The sequence below is a fragment of the Furipterus horrens genome, unplaced genomic scaffold, assembly GCF_987537825.1.
Source record: "Furipterus horrens unplaced genomic scaffold, mFurHor1.1.pri manual_scaffold_10, whole genome shotgun sequence".
Classification (NCBI taxonomy): Eukaryota; Metazoa; Chordata; class Mammalia; order Chiroptera; family Furipteridae; genus Furipterus; species Furipterus horrens.
The window spans coordinates 16,815,500-16,834,959 of record NW_028327180.1 but is presented as its reverse complement, the minus strand read 5'-3'; the positions used below and the strand labels follow the sequence as shown (position 1 = coordinate 16,834,959).

The 19,460-nt window shown below is 39.4% G+C and overlaps 1 protein-coding gene across 1 annotated transcript in view; it reads left to right on the top strand.

Annotated features, from left to right (window-relative positions):
- IQCM (IQ motif containing M) overlaps positions 1-19,460 on the top strand; it is a 234,099-nt gene that overhangs the window by 112,317 nt on the left and 102,322 nt on the right. The window contains exons 8-9 of the mRNA XM_090290157.1: positions 9,884-10,028; positions 12,893-13,027. Coding sequence (XP_090146283.1) covers positions 9,884-10,028; positions 12,893-13,027 — 280 coding nt within the window. The remainder of the gene's footprint in view (positions 1-9,883; positions 10,029-12,892; positions 13,028-19,460) is intronic.

Below are 19,460 nucleotides of genomic sequence, written 5' to 3'. Positions count from 1 at the left end.
CTGATCCTGTCACTCCATTTCGGGTGTGCTCATGTCAGGGAGATGATATGGAGACCCATAGTTGCCTTCATATAAGGAGGCACCAATTCTTTGGCAATTAGGCATGGCTGGTAAGGTTTTACAAAGTATACTGGAAGAAAATCCAAGAATGTGTACTTCATCTTCATACTAAGCAAGTAGATATAAAATGATTGAGCACATGCTTCAGATAGTAATAAAAATCATCATTCTGACCTAGGTCAGGGAACACAGAGAAGAGGCCTGAAAAAGAGAAAAACCAAACCCAGGAGAGAGATGTGTCCTATAGCTACACGTGTGTGGCTAAGGGCTTCACTAATTCTTTAGTGGGTGGGGAAACAAATACAGAAACATACTTAGTGTTATTCGTGGCTTGTATGTTTGTTAAATGTGTGTTTATGTGTGTGCACTTAAGATAACTATTCAATTGTTATCTCATATTTATATAGACTTGGTCATTTAAAAATATTTTCTTTTTGTTTTTATAAGGTTTTCAATAAAGATCCTTTGGGATATTGCCCTACATAAGTATTTAGACAAGTTTAGACTTCAATCAATGAATGTGGTCAATATATCTACTTATAGGTCTAAAACATTTTTTTTGAAAGTTAAACTGTAAAAAAAAACTTGCTGAAATATTGCACAAGGGTTAAAAATGTCAACATGTAAACACCTATCTCATAAACGGATCGTCGTCGTCGTCGGCAGCCGTCCGTCTCGAGAGACGATGGCGTAGCTTCTCGAGAGTCTATCTGCACCGCCGAGAATGGCTGTGCAGTCCGACTCGGGAGTGACAATCCCTGCCGCACTTGGTACAGGTGAAGGCAGATGGCTGTTGTTGCTGCTGTTGACGCTGCTTCCGCCTCGATCTTTTCTGGGCCGCCTCCTCGTTGCGCGCAGCCTCCGCGCGTGACGTACCTTGCCTGACCGCGAGCCTCCAGGCTAGGCGGTCGTCTGCTTGAACTTCCCATGTGTTGAGATTGATGGAGCATTGTGTCATGTCCTTTTTGCAGATGTCTTTGAACCGCAGTTTTGGGCGCCCTGTCATCCTCTTGCCTTCTGCTAGCTCGCCGTAGAGGAGGTCTTTGGGGATACGGCCTGCATCCATTCTTTTGACATGGCCGAGCCACCTGAGGCGTCTCTCGCTAAGAACTGCATGCAAACTGCTCATATTGGCTCGTTTCAGCACCTCGGTGTTGGGGACCTTATCCTGCCAGGCGACATGCAGGACGCGTCGCAGGCACCTCATGTGGAAGCTGTTGAGTTTCCTTTCGTGCCTTGCGTAGGTGGTCCATGTCTCGCTGCCATAGAGGAGAGTGCTGAGTACGCAGGCTTGGTAGATGCGCAGTCTGGTTTTCTCAGTGAGGCTGGAATTGTTCCACGCTCGCCGGTTCAGTCTGGCCATAACTGTGGCTGCCCTGGCGATTCTCCGGTTGACCTCCAAGTCGACTGACAGAGAGCTCGAGATGGTGGACCCGAGGTAAGTGAAGTCGTTGACAACCTCCAGGGTGTACCCGTCGATGGTGATGCATGGGGGAGTCCCCGTGCCTTGAGCCATAACATTCGTCTTCGTCAGGCTGATGGCTAGTCCGAACTCCTTGCATGCGTGGGAAAGGCAAGTGACTAGCTGCTGGAGTCCCTCTTCGGAGTGTGATGTCAAAGCTGCGTCGTCGGCGAAGAGCATCTCACGGATGAGCACCTCTTTGACTTTGGTCTTGGCTCGTAGACGGGCCAGGTTGTAGAGCTTGCCATCGGATCTGGTGTGAATGAAGACACCCTCGCTGCAGTCCTTAAAGGCGTATTGGAGGAGCATGGAGAAGAAGATTCCGAACAGCGTAGGCGCGAGGACGCAGCCCTGCTTTACTCCGCTGCTGACTGGGAAGGCCTCAGAGGTTGCGCCGTTGTAGGACACCGTGCTGTGCATGTTGTCGTGAAAGGACATGACCACAGCAAGCAGATGTGGTGGACAGCCAATCTTCCGTAGCAAGCTGAAGAGTCCGCTTCGACTGACCAGATCAAACGCCTTCGTGAGGTCAATAAAGGCGAGGTAGAGTGGTTTATGCTGCTCGTGACACTTCTCCTGCAGCTGGCGTAGGGAGAAGATCATGTCCACTGTTGAACGGCCAGCTCTGAAGCCACACTGGGACTCTGGGTAGACGTGGGAAGCAAGGGTCTGCAGGCGGGCAAGAGCGACCCGGGCGAATACTTTGCCGACGACGCTGAGGAGAGAGATGCCCTGGTAGTTGTTGCAGTCGCTGCGGTCTCCTTTGTTCTTGTACATGGTGATAATGTTGGCGTCTCTCATATCCTGGGGGATGTAACCCTCCTTCCAGCAGAGACAGAGTAGATGGTGGAGCGGCTGTAGCAGGACTGGTTTCCCGCTCTTTAGGATTTCTGGAGGGATTCCGTCGCTTCCTGGTGCTTTCCCGCAAGCGAGGCGGTCGATGGCTTTGCCGAGCTCTGCCGCAGTAGGTGGGTGTCTAGCTCCTCCATGACTGGTAGGTCTGGGATGGCGTTAAGAGCAGTGTCTGTTACGGTGTTCCTCGTTGCGTACAGCTCGAGGTAGTGCTCGGTCCACCGCCGCATTTGCTGTTCCTGGTCAGTGATGACCTCACCTGTCTTGGACTTAAGGGGGGCGATCTTGGAGGGGATTGGGCCTGTTGCCTTCTTGATACCCTCATACATTCCTCGTGCGTTGCCTATATCGGCGGCTTCCTGGATGCTTCTGCACAGGTTTAGCCAATAGGTGTTGGCACAGTGGCGGGCGGTCTTCTGGACTTTGTTCCTGGCAGCCCGTAGAGCTTGAAGTGTACTGGGAGTGGGCGTGACCTTGTAAGCCAGTAGGGCCTTCCTCTTAGCCTCGATCACGGGTTCCATTTCTTCCCAGTGAGCCTCGTACCAGTCAGCGTTCTTCCGCTCTTTCTTCCCGTAAGCAATAATGGCGGAGTTGTATATGGCGTCGCGGAGACGTGGCCAATTGGATTCGATAATGTCATCTGCCGCCACTCCCTCGCCGAGTGCATCTTCCATCTTGTTGATGAATTGCTGGGTCTTAACTGGGTTGCTGGCACAACTGGTGTTGATGCGTGGGCGACCCTTCATCTTGGAGTGGTGCAACCTCTTCGGCGTTATGTGCACCTTGCTTACCACGAGGGCATGGTCCGTGTCGCAGTCTGCACTGTGGTAGCTGCGGGTGAGGAGGGTGCTGCCAATATCCGTTCTTCTGGTGATGACGAGGTCAAGCTGGTGCCAGTGGCGGGAGCGGGGGTGCCTCCATGACACCTGGTGGATCTCTTTGCACTTGAAGAATGTGTTTGTCACGCACAGGCCGTGGTGACACAAAAGCTCAAGCAGTCGCTGACCATTCTCATTGATCTTTCCTCTCCCAAAGTTTCCAAGGCAGGTGGGCCAGGCCATGTGGTCGGCTCCTACTCTTGCGTTGAAGTCTCCAAGGAGATAGAGAGCGTTACTTCTGGGAATCTTGGATAACGCTTCGTCCAGTGCATGGTAGAACTGTTCTTTCTCTTCGGTGGTGGCGCAGAGGGTTGGGGCATACGCGCTAAGAATGCTGACTGGGCCGAAAGTTGTTGACAATCGGAGGGTAAGTAATCTCTCTGTGCCTCCTGTGGGTGGCTCTATGGAGTTAACAAGCGTGTTCTTCACAGCGAACCCAACACCGTGCTGTCTTGGTTGGTCCGGAGACTTCCCTTGCCAGTAGAAGGTGTAGTTGGTTTCTCTGATAGTTCCGTTGTCGGCCAACCGGGTCTCCTGTAGAGCCGCAATGTCGATGTTTAGTCGTGCCAGTTCCCTATCGATGACAGCGGTTTTCCTGGCACCCTTGATCCACAGAAGGTCTGCAGTAAGTCCGGGGCACATGGTCCTGATGTTCCAGCTAGCGAGGCGAAGAGCTGGAGGCTTCTTTCTTGTTGTTTGCTTGGAATTAACTGGTGCGGGTGTTTTGTGGCCCACTTTTCGAGAGGCGCCTCTCTGATCCCCACGCACCCAGTGGGGCAGGCGAGCCATGGCGAGACGGTAGCTGTCCAGTGAGGTGCGATGACCTCTCCCACCATCAGAGGAGACCCCTGGCGCTCGTTTCCTTCGCCAATCGGATGAGCTGATAACCGGTATCTGTCTCCTCCCGTGTTGAGTCGACATCTTGCGATGAGGCTGGAGTGTCCTCTCAAGTGAAACTGAAGCTACAGAGCCTGGGCAGGGTGATATGGAGGGTCTGCTGTTGCCCATGCAGCAGACCCCCCCTCTCTTCGCAGCTGAAGGGTCCAAGGGAAAGACAAAGTCAATACAGCTTGGCTTCAGGTGTGCCGCAGGAGTTGCCGGTGTTGACTACAATGTCAAACCGCCTTAGGGACTCCGGCTCCGGATTTTCTGTCGGGGTTTACTCCCTTAGCCTTTCCCCTGAAGAGGTATGCCGCAAGGCAGCGGAGGTTTTTTGGAGTCAGAGTTTTCCTTCTCTGATTTTACAGATGTCCTTCCTCTTTCCTCCTTTACAGTCTTGAGGGCAGCATTTACAGGCTAAAATAGAAAACTGGCAGTGTAACCTTCTAAGCAGATACTACCAATACCCTGCTTGGGTATACTCACCCAACAATAAACATCTCTTAAATGTCCTCCAAGTGCCATGCCTCGAATTAGTAAATGGCAGTGCAATGGCAGCCAAACATTTGGATCAGTTTCACTAAGTAAACCACCAACACAAGTAGGTTTTTAAAACAATAGAATAGTGTCTCATTTTATTAAAAATAATAACTATTTTTAAGCAACTTACCAGCAACACTGAATAAAAACCTGGCTGTGTTTCCCACTGTTTCAACTGCTCCTCAGCTGGCTTTAACACAGCAGTATCCTGACTGGTGGCCTGAGTTAAGACTTGAAGAACAACAGTGCTGGCACTATTGAGATCCATGGAAACCAATTGGCTCAGTCCGAATAGCCCGGCTCTCCAGCTTCCACTGTCCAACACGAAGTGGCGTCGGTTGGTCCCGCGCCCCACGCTTGCAAGTCCACGCGCCGCCGCCCACTGATGCCGAAAGCGGCTTCTAGGAATGCGCCATGTTCTGAGTCGCAGCTCTAAACGATGCGGACGCTAGAATATCGCGTCACAGACATCCACAGCAATAAAAAAGATCAAAATACTGATACACAAAACAACACAAATGAATCTCAAAAAGCATTATGCTAAGTGAAAGAAGCAAAGCATAAAAGTCTACATGAAGTTCTAGAAAATGCAAAATTATAGAGACAGAAAGTAGATCACTGGTTGCCTTGGGCTATGGGGCTAGAGGAAAGGATGATACAACAAGACACAGGATAATTTTTAGGGAGATGGAAATGCTTTAATCTTGATTCAATAGTAGTTATGCTACCGAAAAGCAATTTGGGGTCCTGCTGCCTGCCGCCACCCTCTAGGCAAAATTCCAGAAGCAAAGGTTTGGTGATAAAGAAAGTCTATCCAGTCACAGCTTCAATTACTTAAGCCTATCAATTAAGGCTAAACTCTAACACCTGGGCCCTGCTATCATTTCCCCCTGTTTTAATCACCTTATTTCTATAGGGCTAGTTACAAACTAAAACAGCATAAAATACAAAAACTACACAACTTTGGAAGAATGACAGGCTTCTGCCTCATAGCCTGTTCCCTCTAGAACACCCAAAGAATAAACCAGAGACCCTCTGCCAGGCCAGCCCAATCCTTTAGAAAAATAGGAAGCCCCACACTTTGTTCTTCCACAGAGACACGAACTTAACAATATACTGTCTAAAAACGCTTTAAGAGAACTCCAGAAACCAGTTAAAAAGTCATAATATCCCAGGAAAGTGCAAAGCCAAAACCAGCTACATTAAAATGGTTAAAAAAATTATTTCACCCATGAGAGCCCCTCCCCTAAGCCAGCACAGAAACAACCTTAAAGAAATGAAGACCTAATAATTATGAGACAAAAATAAAAATGACCATCTTAAATAAGTTCAATGAACTTCGAGAGAAAACAGACAACTAAGGAAAATCAGGAAAATGATGCATGAACAAAATGAAAATATCTTAAAAAACAGAACTTCAGGAATTGAAGAATATAATAATTCAATTAAAATATTCACTAGGAGGACTTCTGGCCAAGATGGAGGCATAGACAGACATGCGGCATCTCCCTCCACAACTAAGAAGGAATACAATTACCTCAAAACTAGAAACAACCATAAGTTCCAGAAAATCAAAGTGCATGGAAGTCCAGCAAACAAAGATATAACCTGCAACCAGGACCACCCTATTCAGCTGCACGTTTACATACTACATAAAACACTTTTAACTTTGAAATAACTGTAGGCTGAGAAAAGGGAATCAAAGTTGCAAAGACACGACCTGAGTTCTGCACGTCCCCTCACAGCGTCCTTACGTGTTCTTGCGCCGTATAAGTCACTTATACTTTGGTGATCACTTAGCCTAATAGTTTGAACTGATTAAATTCCATAATATATTCTATATTGTACACTTATGGGAAGACAAAACCTGCCACTATTATACTAAAACATATTATTCTGTATATTAAGTATTATCTATAGTCCCAAATTTCAGTATCAAAATTTCAATTTAATGTCAATCATGTTCCCCTTTTAAAAAGGCAATTCCTCCAACTCACCACGAAGACGCATTCAGACTCTTGAGCGGGCCTTTGGGAGTGAGGATAGAAACATAATAATAATAATAATAATAATAATAATAATAATAATAATAATAATAATAGAAAAATAAGTAGAAGACAGGAGCTAATATTCCATGGTAGGATGTGAACAGAGGCTACTCTTGCTAGAAAATCAAATCCCACTAAATGTTATATAGTAGTGGAATTCTCCAAACAAACAATTACTTCATTACATATTTTTAAAAGACGTAATCATATTAAGTAAAAGGCAGACTAAAAATGCATAATAAATATTTTTTAAAGTGTTGAGGTATGGTGAGTATAATACATTGACCCTTTAAGTCAACAGGGATTAGAAAATTATAATCAGTAATTTGCAATGAGTCTCTTATATTTTAATATTGCGGTTGTAAATATCAATTTGTACATTTTTCTGATAAATTTTATCTTGAGAAATATTTAGAAAGGTAGAATTACATACTGAGGTGTACATGGCATCATAGCTGGGGCACATTTCCCTGCAGAAGACTGGCGAGAGCTATGCTGCAGTAAGAACCATGACAGCCTTGAAGACCTCCTGGGTGACCCTCCGAATGCCTCAGATCTGAGGCCGCTCCCATACTCTGTGTCCCCCAAAGAACATGTGTTAAATTCAGAGGGAAAGACACTCCACTAGGCTTGGGTGGCTGCCCAAACAAAGCTCCTGCCCTCTTAGCAGATGCCATCGTCTATCTAAGCAGCACACGCCAAGCATGGACATTTTGGCTCATGTTTTTAGGATATAATTAAAACATTGGTTGATTCTTAATTATAATAAAGAAGAAACCTATTGACATATTTAAATGGAAAAATACTGAGTAGAATATTGGGCAGAGGTCTCAGAATCAAGCTCATAAAGAATAGGGGATAAGCCCTGGCTGCTGCAGCTCAGTGGATTGAGAGTCGACCTGAGAACCAAGTGTCGCTGGTTTGATTCCCAGCCAAGGCAAATGACTTAGGTTGCATGCCAGGTCCCCAGTTGGGGGCACGTGAGAGGCAACCTCACATTGGTGTTTCTCTCCCCCTCTTTCTCCTTTCCCCTCTCTCTAAAAACAGATAAATAAAAACAAAATAAAGTAACCTTATTAAAAATTAAATAAATTAACAATAAATAAATAAATAAATACATAAAAGAGGGGATGATGAACATAGTTCTTAGGGCTCCGGCCAAATCCTGCCCAGAAAGAGCCTGATGCAGATGCTGAGTCCTGGGTGTTCCGGCCTCCACGAATACTGCCCTTGAAGGTGGATCCTGCTGCCACGGTTGCCCTACCACACAAACAGATTTCCCACTATTTTGCTTTTAAAAGTAATATTAGTTTTGATTCAAAACCTGGGGCTAGTGTAGATAATGCGTGAACTTGATTACTGTCTGCTTCCTAGCAACAGAGGAGGCCTGGGTCACGCACGCACCTCCGCTTTGTATCTCCCAACTGCAGGAGGTGAGTTTACCTCCCGCTAAGATTCACATGGTGGGAACATTCCAAACGTGTGACAATTTATTATTTATTTTTTTTAAATGACAAGGGCCTATTGAACAAAATGCAGATTAAAAGTAAACATTGGAAAATGTTATTAAATGTTGAAAGACAGTAGCAAGCATTCAGAATTTGCCTGAACTCTGATGGCATTCGGATGGAAGGAAAAAGGAGAAGAGGAGAGGAAAATAGTGGCATTATGCTAATTAATTTTTCACTCAGGCAAATCAAGCAATATTTTATTGATAATTTGCTAAATTAAGAAATATAGACTTAAGCATAGCATTTAAAAATTTCAGAGAATATCACAAAATTAAGCAAAGGTAAAACAATGATAAAAATAACCTTTAAAAAATCATGCAATTGGCAAATGGTTTGGACATGGACCAAATAAAATTTCAGGATGTGCTGGTAGATCTACAATTCATGAGTTGGGAAACTTTTTCATATAGGACTAGATAAAGGATAATCTCTGTCTTTCTTCTAATTGAATTTATTAAGTACCTTAATCTTCTCCACTTTAGAGTAAATAAAATAAATTACTTTATTAAAAAAAAAGAGTCACACAAGACAAAATAAATGACAAAAGCAAGAAAAATCTTAAGTGTTGTAAAAGGAAATCTTTTAGGAGAAAAACCGAAAGAAAAATTCACAGGGGGGTGAAACTACCGAATTCAAGCAAATTAAGAGGAATATAGTCGATAAATAAATAAAAGTGTGGGCGCTGGAGTGTTCCTGTTTGATTTCAATACCAATTCTGCAATTTACAGCTATTGGGCCTTAGGAAAGTTATTTAAAGGTTTTATGCTTCCGTTTTCTCACTTGTAAAATGGTATGCAAAGCACATTGGAGGAAAGCTGATTCAGGAAAATTCATGACCTTTAAATACATTCTTAAAAATAATTAAAATAGTGAATTAAGTCTTTAATCCAAGAAGTTGAGAAAAAGGAAAACAGGCTAAAAAATGAATTAATGAAGATATGTAGAAAATGAACTAGAAGATGTAAAATGTAAAAATAACTAAATTGATAAATAAAACAGAACTGGCTATTTAGAAAACAAAAATAAATATCCTAAAATAGACAAATACTTTAATTTTTAAAAGTCTATTAGTGTGTAGAAAATTCATAGACAGGAATATATAGTTACAGAGGAAAGGTAAACTGATAAAACAACTTAAAAGAGTTAGTTTTTAATAGTCAAAGTTTTTAGAAATCAACAAGAATAACCTGAAAAAGTCCAGTGAAAACTAGATAAGAGACATAAACATATAGTTTTCAAAAGGAAGAAAATACACAGATTTTAGGACCCAGAATGTATTGCTTTAGGCAAAAATCGTGCATTATAAAATAATGCTTTAATAAAACTCGACTTTTTTTTTTCTTTTTCTGGCTGGGTAGGCTACATATTATAGAAATCTGGATATCACCCTAGAAGGCTCCTATGAAAGTATCTGTCACTGACAGCTCTATTCTATGGGAAGTATGAGCATCTGATGATGAACTCACTGAAATTCTTTGAACTTCAGGGAGATTATCTTACTGTATAATGCCTGCTCCCTAGGCAGGGAGCACTAAATACATCTGTAAGCCAAGAAACTGGTTGGAATAGATGAAATGAAAGGAACAAAATCAAATTCAATATAAACAGCAGATATTAATAAGGAGCTTTACTGTCTTTGTTCCTATTTTATAGGCTTTGTACCATGGGCCAAATTTGAGAGCAGTTATAAACATGTATTGCAGACAAATCCATCACGTGAAATATCGACTTGGTCTTTGGAGGACAAGACAAATTATAAACTTTATAGAGTTAGAGGAATGGATGGATAGAAAAAAATGTAAGTGAAGTCTTTTCTGAATAATACTCTTTTGGGGATAGTAACTTTATATTTCATAATCTAGTATGAATGTACAGATATAGTAATACTTATTAAAATACGTACTAAGACCTTCCAGTTATTACACTGACCACCATTTCTTTTCCACTCACATTATTTTTAGCTACTGACTCCCAAATCACTAAATGCCCCCACTATTTTTATTCAGTCTTATCTTTATCCCCCAAACTCTGTCACTACATTCATTTTTTAATCTTACAGAATCTTGCTTATTTTTCTTAGTTGTCCTTTCTTTCCATGATTTATCCTCATTGATATATAACTGTAGATTACAGTATTTTGGGTTATAAAAATAACCTTCCCAGTTTGAAAGAAGCAAAAACAAAAACTAATGTGGTTATGTTTTCCAGTCTGGGCTCTGGTGGTTTCCAGCTGAGAATCTGAGTAACAGTCTTAAAGAAAGCGAGGGAGGAAGCATGCTCCAGGCAGAGGGAGAAGCAAGCACTACATTGGGAAAGTGGGGACCGTTGCTGTGGGAGGAAGCCAGGAGATTAATGCACTGGATGGGGTTTATGAGCCAGAGCAGAGCACGGTGAGATGGGAGAGGTCGCAGGGAGTGGGGATCCTGTCTGCATCAGGCTTCATAGACTGCTGGGTGTCACCTTGACAGAGTCAGGAAGTCTGAGGAGCATTGTGAACCAGGACTATGGTGCAATTTATATCTGAACACATCACCCTGGAGGTTTTTTGAGAATAGGCTGATAGGAGGCAAGGATGTAAAGAAGTCCAGTTGTGACCAAGGGTACTCTGTCCACCACAGAATCTGAACAATACAAGAGAATTAGTAAATGAATGATTTAAAGAATTACCAAGTAAGGCATCGTTTGTACTGAGGTCTAAAGTAAACCTAGAATCCATAGAGTTTGCAAGTTGTTATTGATCTTCATGTGTTTTAGAAAATTTTTCATCCTTTACATATTTTGATTGCTAACTGGATGATATTTGTTAGCTGCCTGATATCTATACACCTTTTTAAGTATCTTTCAATGACCAGAACATTTTATTACTTTCCGTGATTTATGTTTTATATTGACCCTAATTACACCTGCCTAGGATATTAATTCTGCTAGTGTGTTGCCAGATGTTTGCTTTTAGGGCATAATATACAGATTGAAGGCATTGTTATCTACAATGTAGTTATAAATCCATAACATTAATATGAGCATCAGTGGGAACTAGAGACAGTCATTTAAAATAGATCAATTCAAGGAAAAACTAATAAAGGAATGCATGCTAACTCAAGGGAAAATATATTTACTTTACCATAAGTAAAAAGTGATGTTCTTTGTGTTAGTTTGGATTTCTCTAGAATCAGATCCTGAGACAAGAATTCAAGTACAACTAATTTATTTTTGTGTTGATCCCAGGAAATACTGTTAATAGAATGGGAAAATGAGAGAGAGAAGGGATGGGAGTAAAAAAAAAAAAAAAGGTGTATTATCAAGCAGTTTACAATGTGGGCAACCAGAGCTTAATTTTTCTAGAGAACACTGCAGCCAACTTGCCTCAAGTGCTGGGTCCTTATCCACCAACTCCCCGCCAGTCTGTGGTTGAGGGATGCTCTAGTGGGGTCTTAATTTCCTGGAACTTCTGGCTTGCTGCTCCGATGGGCAGAGTGGAGTCCAGCAGCTGGAGGGAGCTTAAACAATGAAAAGTCAGGCCAGCATGTACAGAAATGTAAGGGACAAGATGGTATGGCTAGAGGAACCAACAGCAAATGCTCCAGTTTGCTTCTTTGAAATGAGAGAAAAAAGTCATAGATAAACTAAATATGAACTTATGTTTATTTTGCTGCTGTTCTTCAACATCTGGTATAGTTACTCATATTTAGGCAATCACTAAATACTGCTTGAATTTGTCAATGTCTCATGACTACCCACCTCAGTGGAATGAATGAATGAATGAATGAATGGACAGAAAGTTGAAGTCCATATGGTTGAGTGCCAAGGTGATGCATTAATTTTGTTAGAAACCTCTCTTGGTGCCCTTTGTCACCTAGAGCTCATATTTCTGCACTGAGTAAAACCTGTCATTCTGTAAATGCTAATTAACAATCAGCTTCATGGGGCTAATCCATATACTTAAGAATATCACCATTTGAAAAGAAAAAATAAAATATTTAAGGAGAACTACACTTGCAAAATGTATGTGTCAATTTGTCAATTCTCTTGCCCGTTACCTGACCCCTGTCTAATGCCAAGTATGGGAAATAGGTGAGGGATGGCCCAACTGCGTGGTTTTCTGTGGTAGCCTTGAACTAGCAATAGCCAAGTACCTTAAACTAGGAATCAAGACTACAGGATGTCAGTGAAAAAGTTAGACATCACTCCATTTAGCAGCCAAAGCAAAAGTAGAAAAATGAGTTCAAAGAGGAATCAGCAATTCAAGTAGTTAGAATGTGGGTAGAAATCCAAAAGGGGTAAAAATTTGGGAGAATTAATAAACAATGAATACTAAAACGGATAAGCAGGAGCCAGGCCTCCCAGAAATCTTAACACAAAAGCTATGTCTTATGATGCAGTTTGAGCAGTCCTGTATGTAAGGTCTGCAGATGACTGCCATGTAAACCACAGTGTAGGATCACCCGTGTTCTCCTTGGGGAAGCAAGTCCAGATTTCACTTCCTTTTGACCCTCTCTAGGTTGACCCAGTGCCACTCTAAAAATGGAGACTTATCATTAGACAAAAAATTAAAACTGGGGTTAAAGTTTCTTCAAATCTAGATGAAACCTTTTAGGTGGTTTGTACCTGGGATATTATCTATAATAAAGAAACTATTTTCTTTCATCTGTTTTTTTCTTTTAGTTTATGAAACAATGTTTGCTAAGAGGGAAGATTGGCAAGGGTTAGACAGAAGTGAGCTCCTTAAGTACTTCAATGACTGTGGCCATTTCCCGACTCAGCAGCAAATTGATCAGGTTTGGAACCTGGTCCACAGAAGCAAGTAGTTTCTCAATGTTTTTTTCATTATTCCCCTTCTTTTTTTCCTTCCTATTTTCCTTCCTTCTGTCTCTTACTTTTACTTAACTTGCCTTATAAGTCCTTTTCCTCAAATTTATTTTATCTGATTTTAATATATATGAAGAAACAGATTTAAAGGTTAAAAGTTCATACAGTGAGTTTTTTCATGTGGATGAAGGAGATGATTTTAGCTTTTTAAACTTTTAATATATTTTTTTGCTTTAAGTTACATTTAATAGCATATTTTAAACCACCATATTTTAAATACTGATGGTATAAGCTTTCTTTTAGGTAGTTAGATTTGGTACTAATGGACATAAATGTTTAAACATTGTGAGCTATTTCAGTATAACAGAACTTTACAGTTAGAAAGCCATTTGTTTTCTGAACAGTAAATAAATGAAAGGATAGTGTTGTATGGAAAATATTTAAATGAAGTGACAGTCCTCCTTCTCTAAGCACTTGCAAAGAAGTGGAAATTGTCACTGAGATGTGAACAGTTTCAATGAATTTTCCTTAACTTTTTGAAATTATTCTCAACATTTCTTCCTATGTTCATACTACTGTTATGGCTTGCTGCCATGTTTACAGAGTATGGCATGGCTGTATTCACAATTTAACTGAGAAAGAAAGGTAAACAAACATATCAGGACCATTTTAAATGGAGGAATAGGGTTCACATGCTTGTAGAAAAGTATGCTTGTGGTCAGAGTGACAAGGTTGAGGAGTCATTAAAGGGTTGAAGTTCTCTTCTTTTGTTGGTTTTTAGTGGAAATTTACCTAATTCTTTGCCTATTGGCTTTGCCTTAACACTGCTGTAGCCCTAGTAGCTAGAATGCTTTTCTACACTCTGAATAAATGTGTGTCCACAGAAAGCAGAAGCATCCAAATCACTTTGTGCTTTAGTATCATGATTATGTTGTTTGTTGGTTTAAGCAACTTTTGCCCTGATGACAAAAACTTTATAGAAAAAGTGGGAATATGGAAATACATAAAATTACTAAGAGATAGCAATTATTATCACTTGAAATCTATCCAGGTTGTTTTCTGTGCATAAGACATTATTTTTATAAAACTTGAGATTACTTTCTTCACAGTTGAAAATCTGCTCCTTTTGCTTAATAATACTCATGAGTTTCCAAGACATAAATACCTTTTATAATAGTATTTATGATCAAGTAACAATCTGTAATATATTTACTGTTGCACATTTAAATTATTTCTTCTTTTCTTTGTAATAATAATAAAATGAAAATATAGTAAAATAGAATTAATCAAGAATTTCAGAAATTTGTAGATTGTCGTTGCTAATTTAAAATATGTTTTTATTTTCAAATTAAGTTTCACAGAGATATTTTCTCTACTGATTATTTTGGAGAATATTGTAAAGGCTTAGATTTGGAACATGGCTCTGGAATTAGCTTGCCTGGGTTTAATTCCTGGCTCCATCACTTAATAGTTGTATGTCTTTGGATAATTAATCTCTGATATGCCTCATTTTTCTCAACTATTAAAAAAAGATAATACTATTTAAGTCACTGGACTGTTGTGAAGCTTAAATGAAATAATTCATATAAAATGTGTTTTCCATTATAAGTACTCGATAAATGTTTGCTATTATTATTCTCAAATGATTTTTAAGTATGCTTAATTATAAAAATAAATTTTGATAATTATGTTGAAAATGTTTAAACATTGAACCTAATTATATAATGACTCATTTTTATAGAGGTTATTTATTGAGTGTCATCCATTGGTTTCCACCCATATCATCTATTTTGATTATCATAATGACCTGTGTTCTAGAGGAGGTGATATGCTCATTTATGCTCATTTTAGAAAGGAGAGACCTGAGACTTAGAAAGAGACTTTTCTAAGCTCATTAATAGAGCTGGAACTTTATTCTGGTCTCTTCAAGTGAAGTTCAGTGCTCTTCCCATATTAAAATGGGAGACACTTTAAAAGTCAATGTAATGAAAAATGAATGATTATAACATTTTTGACAGAAAGTACTGCCTTTTATTGATATTTCATAGACTAACTTAATGCCTGGCAATATAGCAGGTTTTCTGTAAATGACTGAGTCTATTAAATTTCTCATAAAAACTAAAAAAAAAAAAAAAAAAAAAAAAAAAAAAAAACTTAGGTTAAAAACACTGTTCTATTATAATGCCTAAAATGGGGAAGTTTTACATTATAGAAAGGAGCCACCTTAACATAATTTTACCTATATGTCCAGTTATTTTGCTCCATCTAGTTAGAAAAATTCTTTGGTGCATATGAAATTTCTATTTGAAATGGTGATATTTTAAATAATGGAAAGAGAAAAATATGGAAAATAGAGCTAACTTAATGGTTTTCTACTTGTTTCTAGAATATATTCAATTTTTAAAAGAATCTGATTTTATGCATTTTAGTTTGTCAGTCATCTTCATTCATACTGACTTCTTTGATTGTGGATAATAGTTCCAGATGTGCAACCTACGCATTTTTCATTCAGTAGAATATTTCACCTAATGCATATGTAGTAAATTCAGTTGATTAACTTCTTTAGTGTTTGACACCAAGTAGGTCAAATTCCTAAAACTGTCTGTATGTGTTCAGGTATTTTTAGCTTCTTAAAATTCTTCATTCTTATCACTATGGTAACAAAAAAATTGTGACTGAGGACATGATTTTTATCTGAAAATCTTCCTTTGGGAGACTGAAGCAACTTTAGGCTGCATGTACAGCCTGATCTTAAAAGCTGAAGGCTATGCAAACATGAGAACCTTACTTGATAATCATTTAAATCACACTGAATGAAACTAATAGTAGAGTAACATATCTGAAAGTAAGGAAAATAATACATTGCGGTTCGATATTATCTATTCTCACACCTGCCTAATTTTTAGAGATTTAAACTTTGAAGATTTTCCAGTATTTTTGCCACATGTAAATAGAACTTGTAGTTTATTTTCTGAAAAGTGTACGGAAAACAACCATGAAAACTATTTTCATTATTGAGCCCTAGACAAAAAAAAAAAAACCAAAACTTAAAATAAAAATAAAACTTAAAATAAAAAGCATAGGAGCTACTTATATGTTCCTTATCCTGACAGATGAAACTATGGCCTGTGATAAAATGTGATTTATTTCAGACTTCCTGACTGGTTAATTGCAAACTTACTATATCTGGACCTCCTGTTCCTTGAAGCACAGGGTTTAAAATGATATTAGAGGAAATGTGAGACAGTGGCAAATGCTGATGGTAAAGAATGAAGAATTAGAGGTAACCTGTTACCTCTAGTGAAAATTTAACCACCATCTCACTTTATATGAAACTTTTAAAAATACACACTAATGTTCCAGAATGGCATGAGGTTACTGACTAGGGGTCAATTAGAACAGATAGTCAGTCTTATAGGATCTCTTAGTTCCACCACTAACATTTGGAGAAAGTCTTTGGCAATCTGTTTTCCTTTTTTATATATTAGAAATGTGATCACCCTCTATATTTATGTTGCTGGCACAAATCTCAACCCATGGACTCACTGTTTTTCTTTTCTATTTCCATCTTCTATCTACCAAAATTTAATTTCAGTCCATTTGGCTTCCATTCTTTTTTCTGTGATTGTGGCTAAACCAAGATGGAGGGCATTTATGTCATGACATAGCATGTGGAATGCCCACTTGATCTGCAGTATCATCTGTTAACATAGGTGTTTTGTAGTATATGTTTGCTTGGACAGCCATTACAAATACCACAGACTGTGGCTAAACAACATAAGTGAGTGTGGATCATGGATCACTTTGTGCTTATCATACATTGGGGTCATTGAAGATTTTGGATCTGTAGATTAATGTTTTTCATCAAATTTGACAATTCTTTAGCCTATCGTTTTTGCACATTATTTTTTCACTTTTTTCCTCCTAGGACTCCTGTTAAACCTATATCAATATATAATTGTTATTCTAGAAATCTCTGAGGCTGTTTATTTCTTTATCTAAAAAAATATTTGTTCTCCTCTTAAAAGTGGATAGCTATTGCTCTGTCTTCAAGTTTGACTGTTTCTTCCTTCTGCCTTCTCAAATCTGTTGCTGAGTCCATGTTGTAAATTTTTCATCCTGTTGTTATATTTTTCAATGCTAGAATCTATTTAGTTACTTCTTATAGATTATATTTCTCTTGATAATCCTCATTTTTTAGTAATTTTCATGTTTTCTTTAAGTTTTAAAATACATACAATTTATTTCAATTATTTGAGCATATGTAAAACAGCATCTCTGAGGTCTTTGTCTGCTAAATCTAGCAAGTCAGTTTTTATTGACTGCTATTTTCCCCTGAGTATGGGTCACATTTCCCTGTTTACTTGAATGATTCATTTTTTAATAGTTTAATACTGGACATTTTAGATAATACATTGTTGCAAATATGGATTCTGACCTCCCACACTCCAAAGGTTTATTTGTTAATTTAGTAACTTGCCTAGACTTAATATGCAGAATCTGATCTGTCTGCCCACTAGAGTGTTTGGTAGTTCACTTTTCTGCTCAGTTATTGTTTTAATTTTTATATTTTCATAATGGCTTCTCGAAAGATCATCTCTAATCTGCATAACTTAGTTGTCATCCTATGATTGAACAGAGTATTTACTCAAACACATTGATCCATATTGTTTCCACCTTCTGCAAATGTATCTATGTGGACTGGGAGCACATGCAGTGTTCAGTTTCCTATCTGCCCCATATTTTACTTTCCACTGGCATGCTTGGATCTTTTCTGTTCATCCCCATTGTTTCCCAGTGAGCTTGGGATGTGTGCAGAGGTTATCAAGTTCTTCTACGACCTTCTCATTTCCAGAATCTGCCTATTTAATTCTGACTGGCTTGTCATTACCCCAATTCAGGCAGAACATCCAGCTAATGGAACTATAGCTTCTCTCCATTTATTCCTTTAGAAAAATTCCTTTCAATTGTTCTATTGCAGTTGTCCCATTCTAACCCCCATTGCTCTTCCCTGCCCTGCCCTCCTCCCCTCTCCCACAGTCAACCCCCACCCCGTTGTCCATGTCCATGGGTCATGCATACTAGTTCCTTGACTAAACCCTTCCCCTCCTCGCCCCGCTTCCCTTTGGTCTCCATTTATTTTTTATCAATTATGTTATGAATACTGCCAATCCCAATGGTGTAGGATTTTTCCCTATTGTCACCTCTACCTCACCAGGGAAATCAGTCCCTGAGCTGTACTGCCATAAAGTTCTTTGGCAGGGTTTGACGTATTTGTGTTATGTAACACTAGATCATTTTAGAAGTGAGTCCATGTATTGCAAATACATAAAGATTTTGTCAGTGGAGTCTATAGCTGTTGTGTAGCAGAAAGCCATTTTTCCCCCAGTTATTTTAGTATATATTCTCTAATGCTTTCAGCCCTGTGAGATTTAGAAGCATATTCTTTTCTCCAATTGATAATTTCAGAAATAAGCCAAACAGCAAAAGGAAATGCATTAGTCATACTAAATGAATGCTTTCCTTGTTTGTGGCAATCCACAATCTTATTTCATAAAATTGTTGTTGCAAATGTATTCAACAAACATCTTTGGAGCTCGTAATATGTGCTGTGATATATAACATGGTTCAAAGGTCTCAGAGTCCTCGTCATAACTGGAGGGACATGCACATATCTAACTAGAAAAATATAGTGCTATAAATGCTTATACATTAACACACAAATCAAGTGCTAAGATGATACACTTATTATTATGTCTTAAGTTTGGACATCTGAAAAGGTTATAGAGAATGTTTAAGACTTGAGTTAATCATTGTATGGTGAGTTAACTAGATAATAAAAGAAAGACATGGGTTTAACACAGATTGTGGGCAAAGAAAATTAGGGTTTTCAGGGCAGCTGGTAACATCAAATAGTGGAAAATCTGTGTCTGCTGGTGGGTGACTGGAGAGGGCAAGGTGTTACTAAAACTGCTGACTAAAAGAAGCCAGATTGTTCATTGAGATCCGTGGTTGCTTTTCCCAATGGAACTCCGCGTGTTTTGAGTCCCTTATTCACCTGTCATCTGTCTATTGGAAATGGATGTTTCCAAATGCACAATGCAAATTAGATTTTGGATATAAATCAGTTTTGTGTCAGTAGGAGCTATTTAAACACTTTTCCCTAGAGCTTTAATACCCCTGAATAAACTAGAGATCAAACCCTAGGGGCAAAGAGCAATCCTGAAAGGTCTGTCTATCATCACCTTGCTTCAGCTACTTAATCCAAGCGCTGCTCCTACAGTTCTGTCTCCTTTCTCCCCCAACGCTTTTTAAAAGATGGTTCTTGACATTTTATCTCGTCCTCGATTATGCAACTCTGTTAATGCCATCCTTCACCCTAGCTCTGGCTGTGCAAAGTCCGGGAAAGCCTATGCTAACGCTG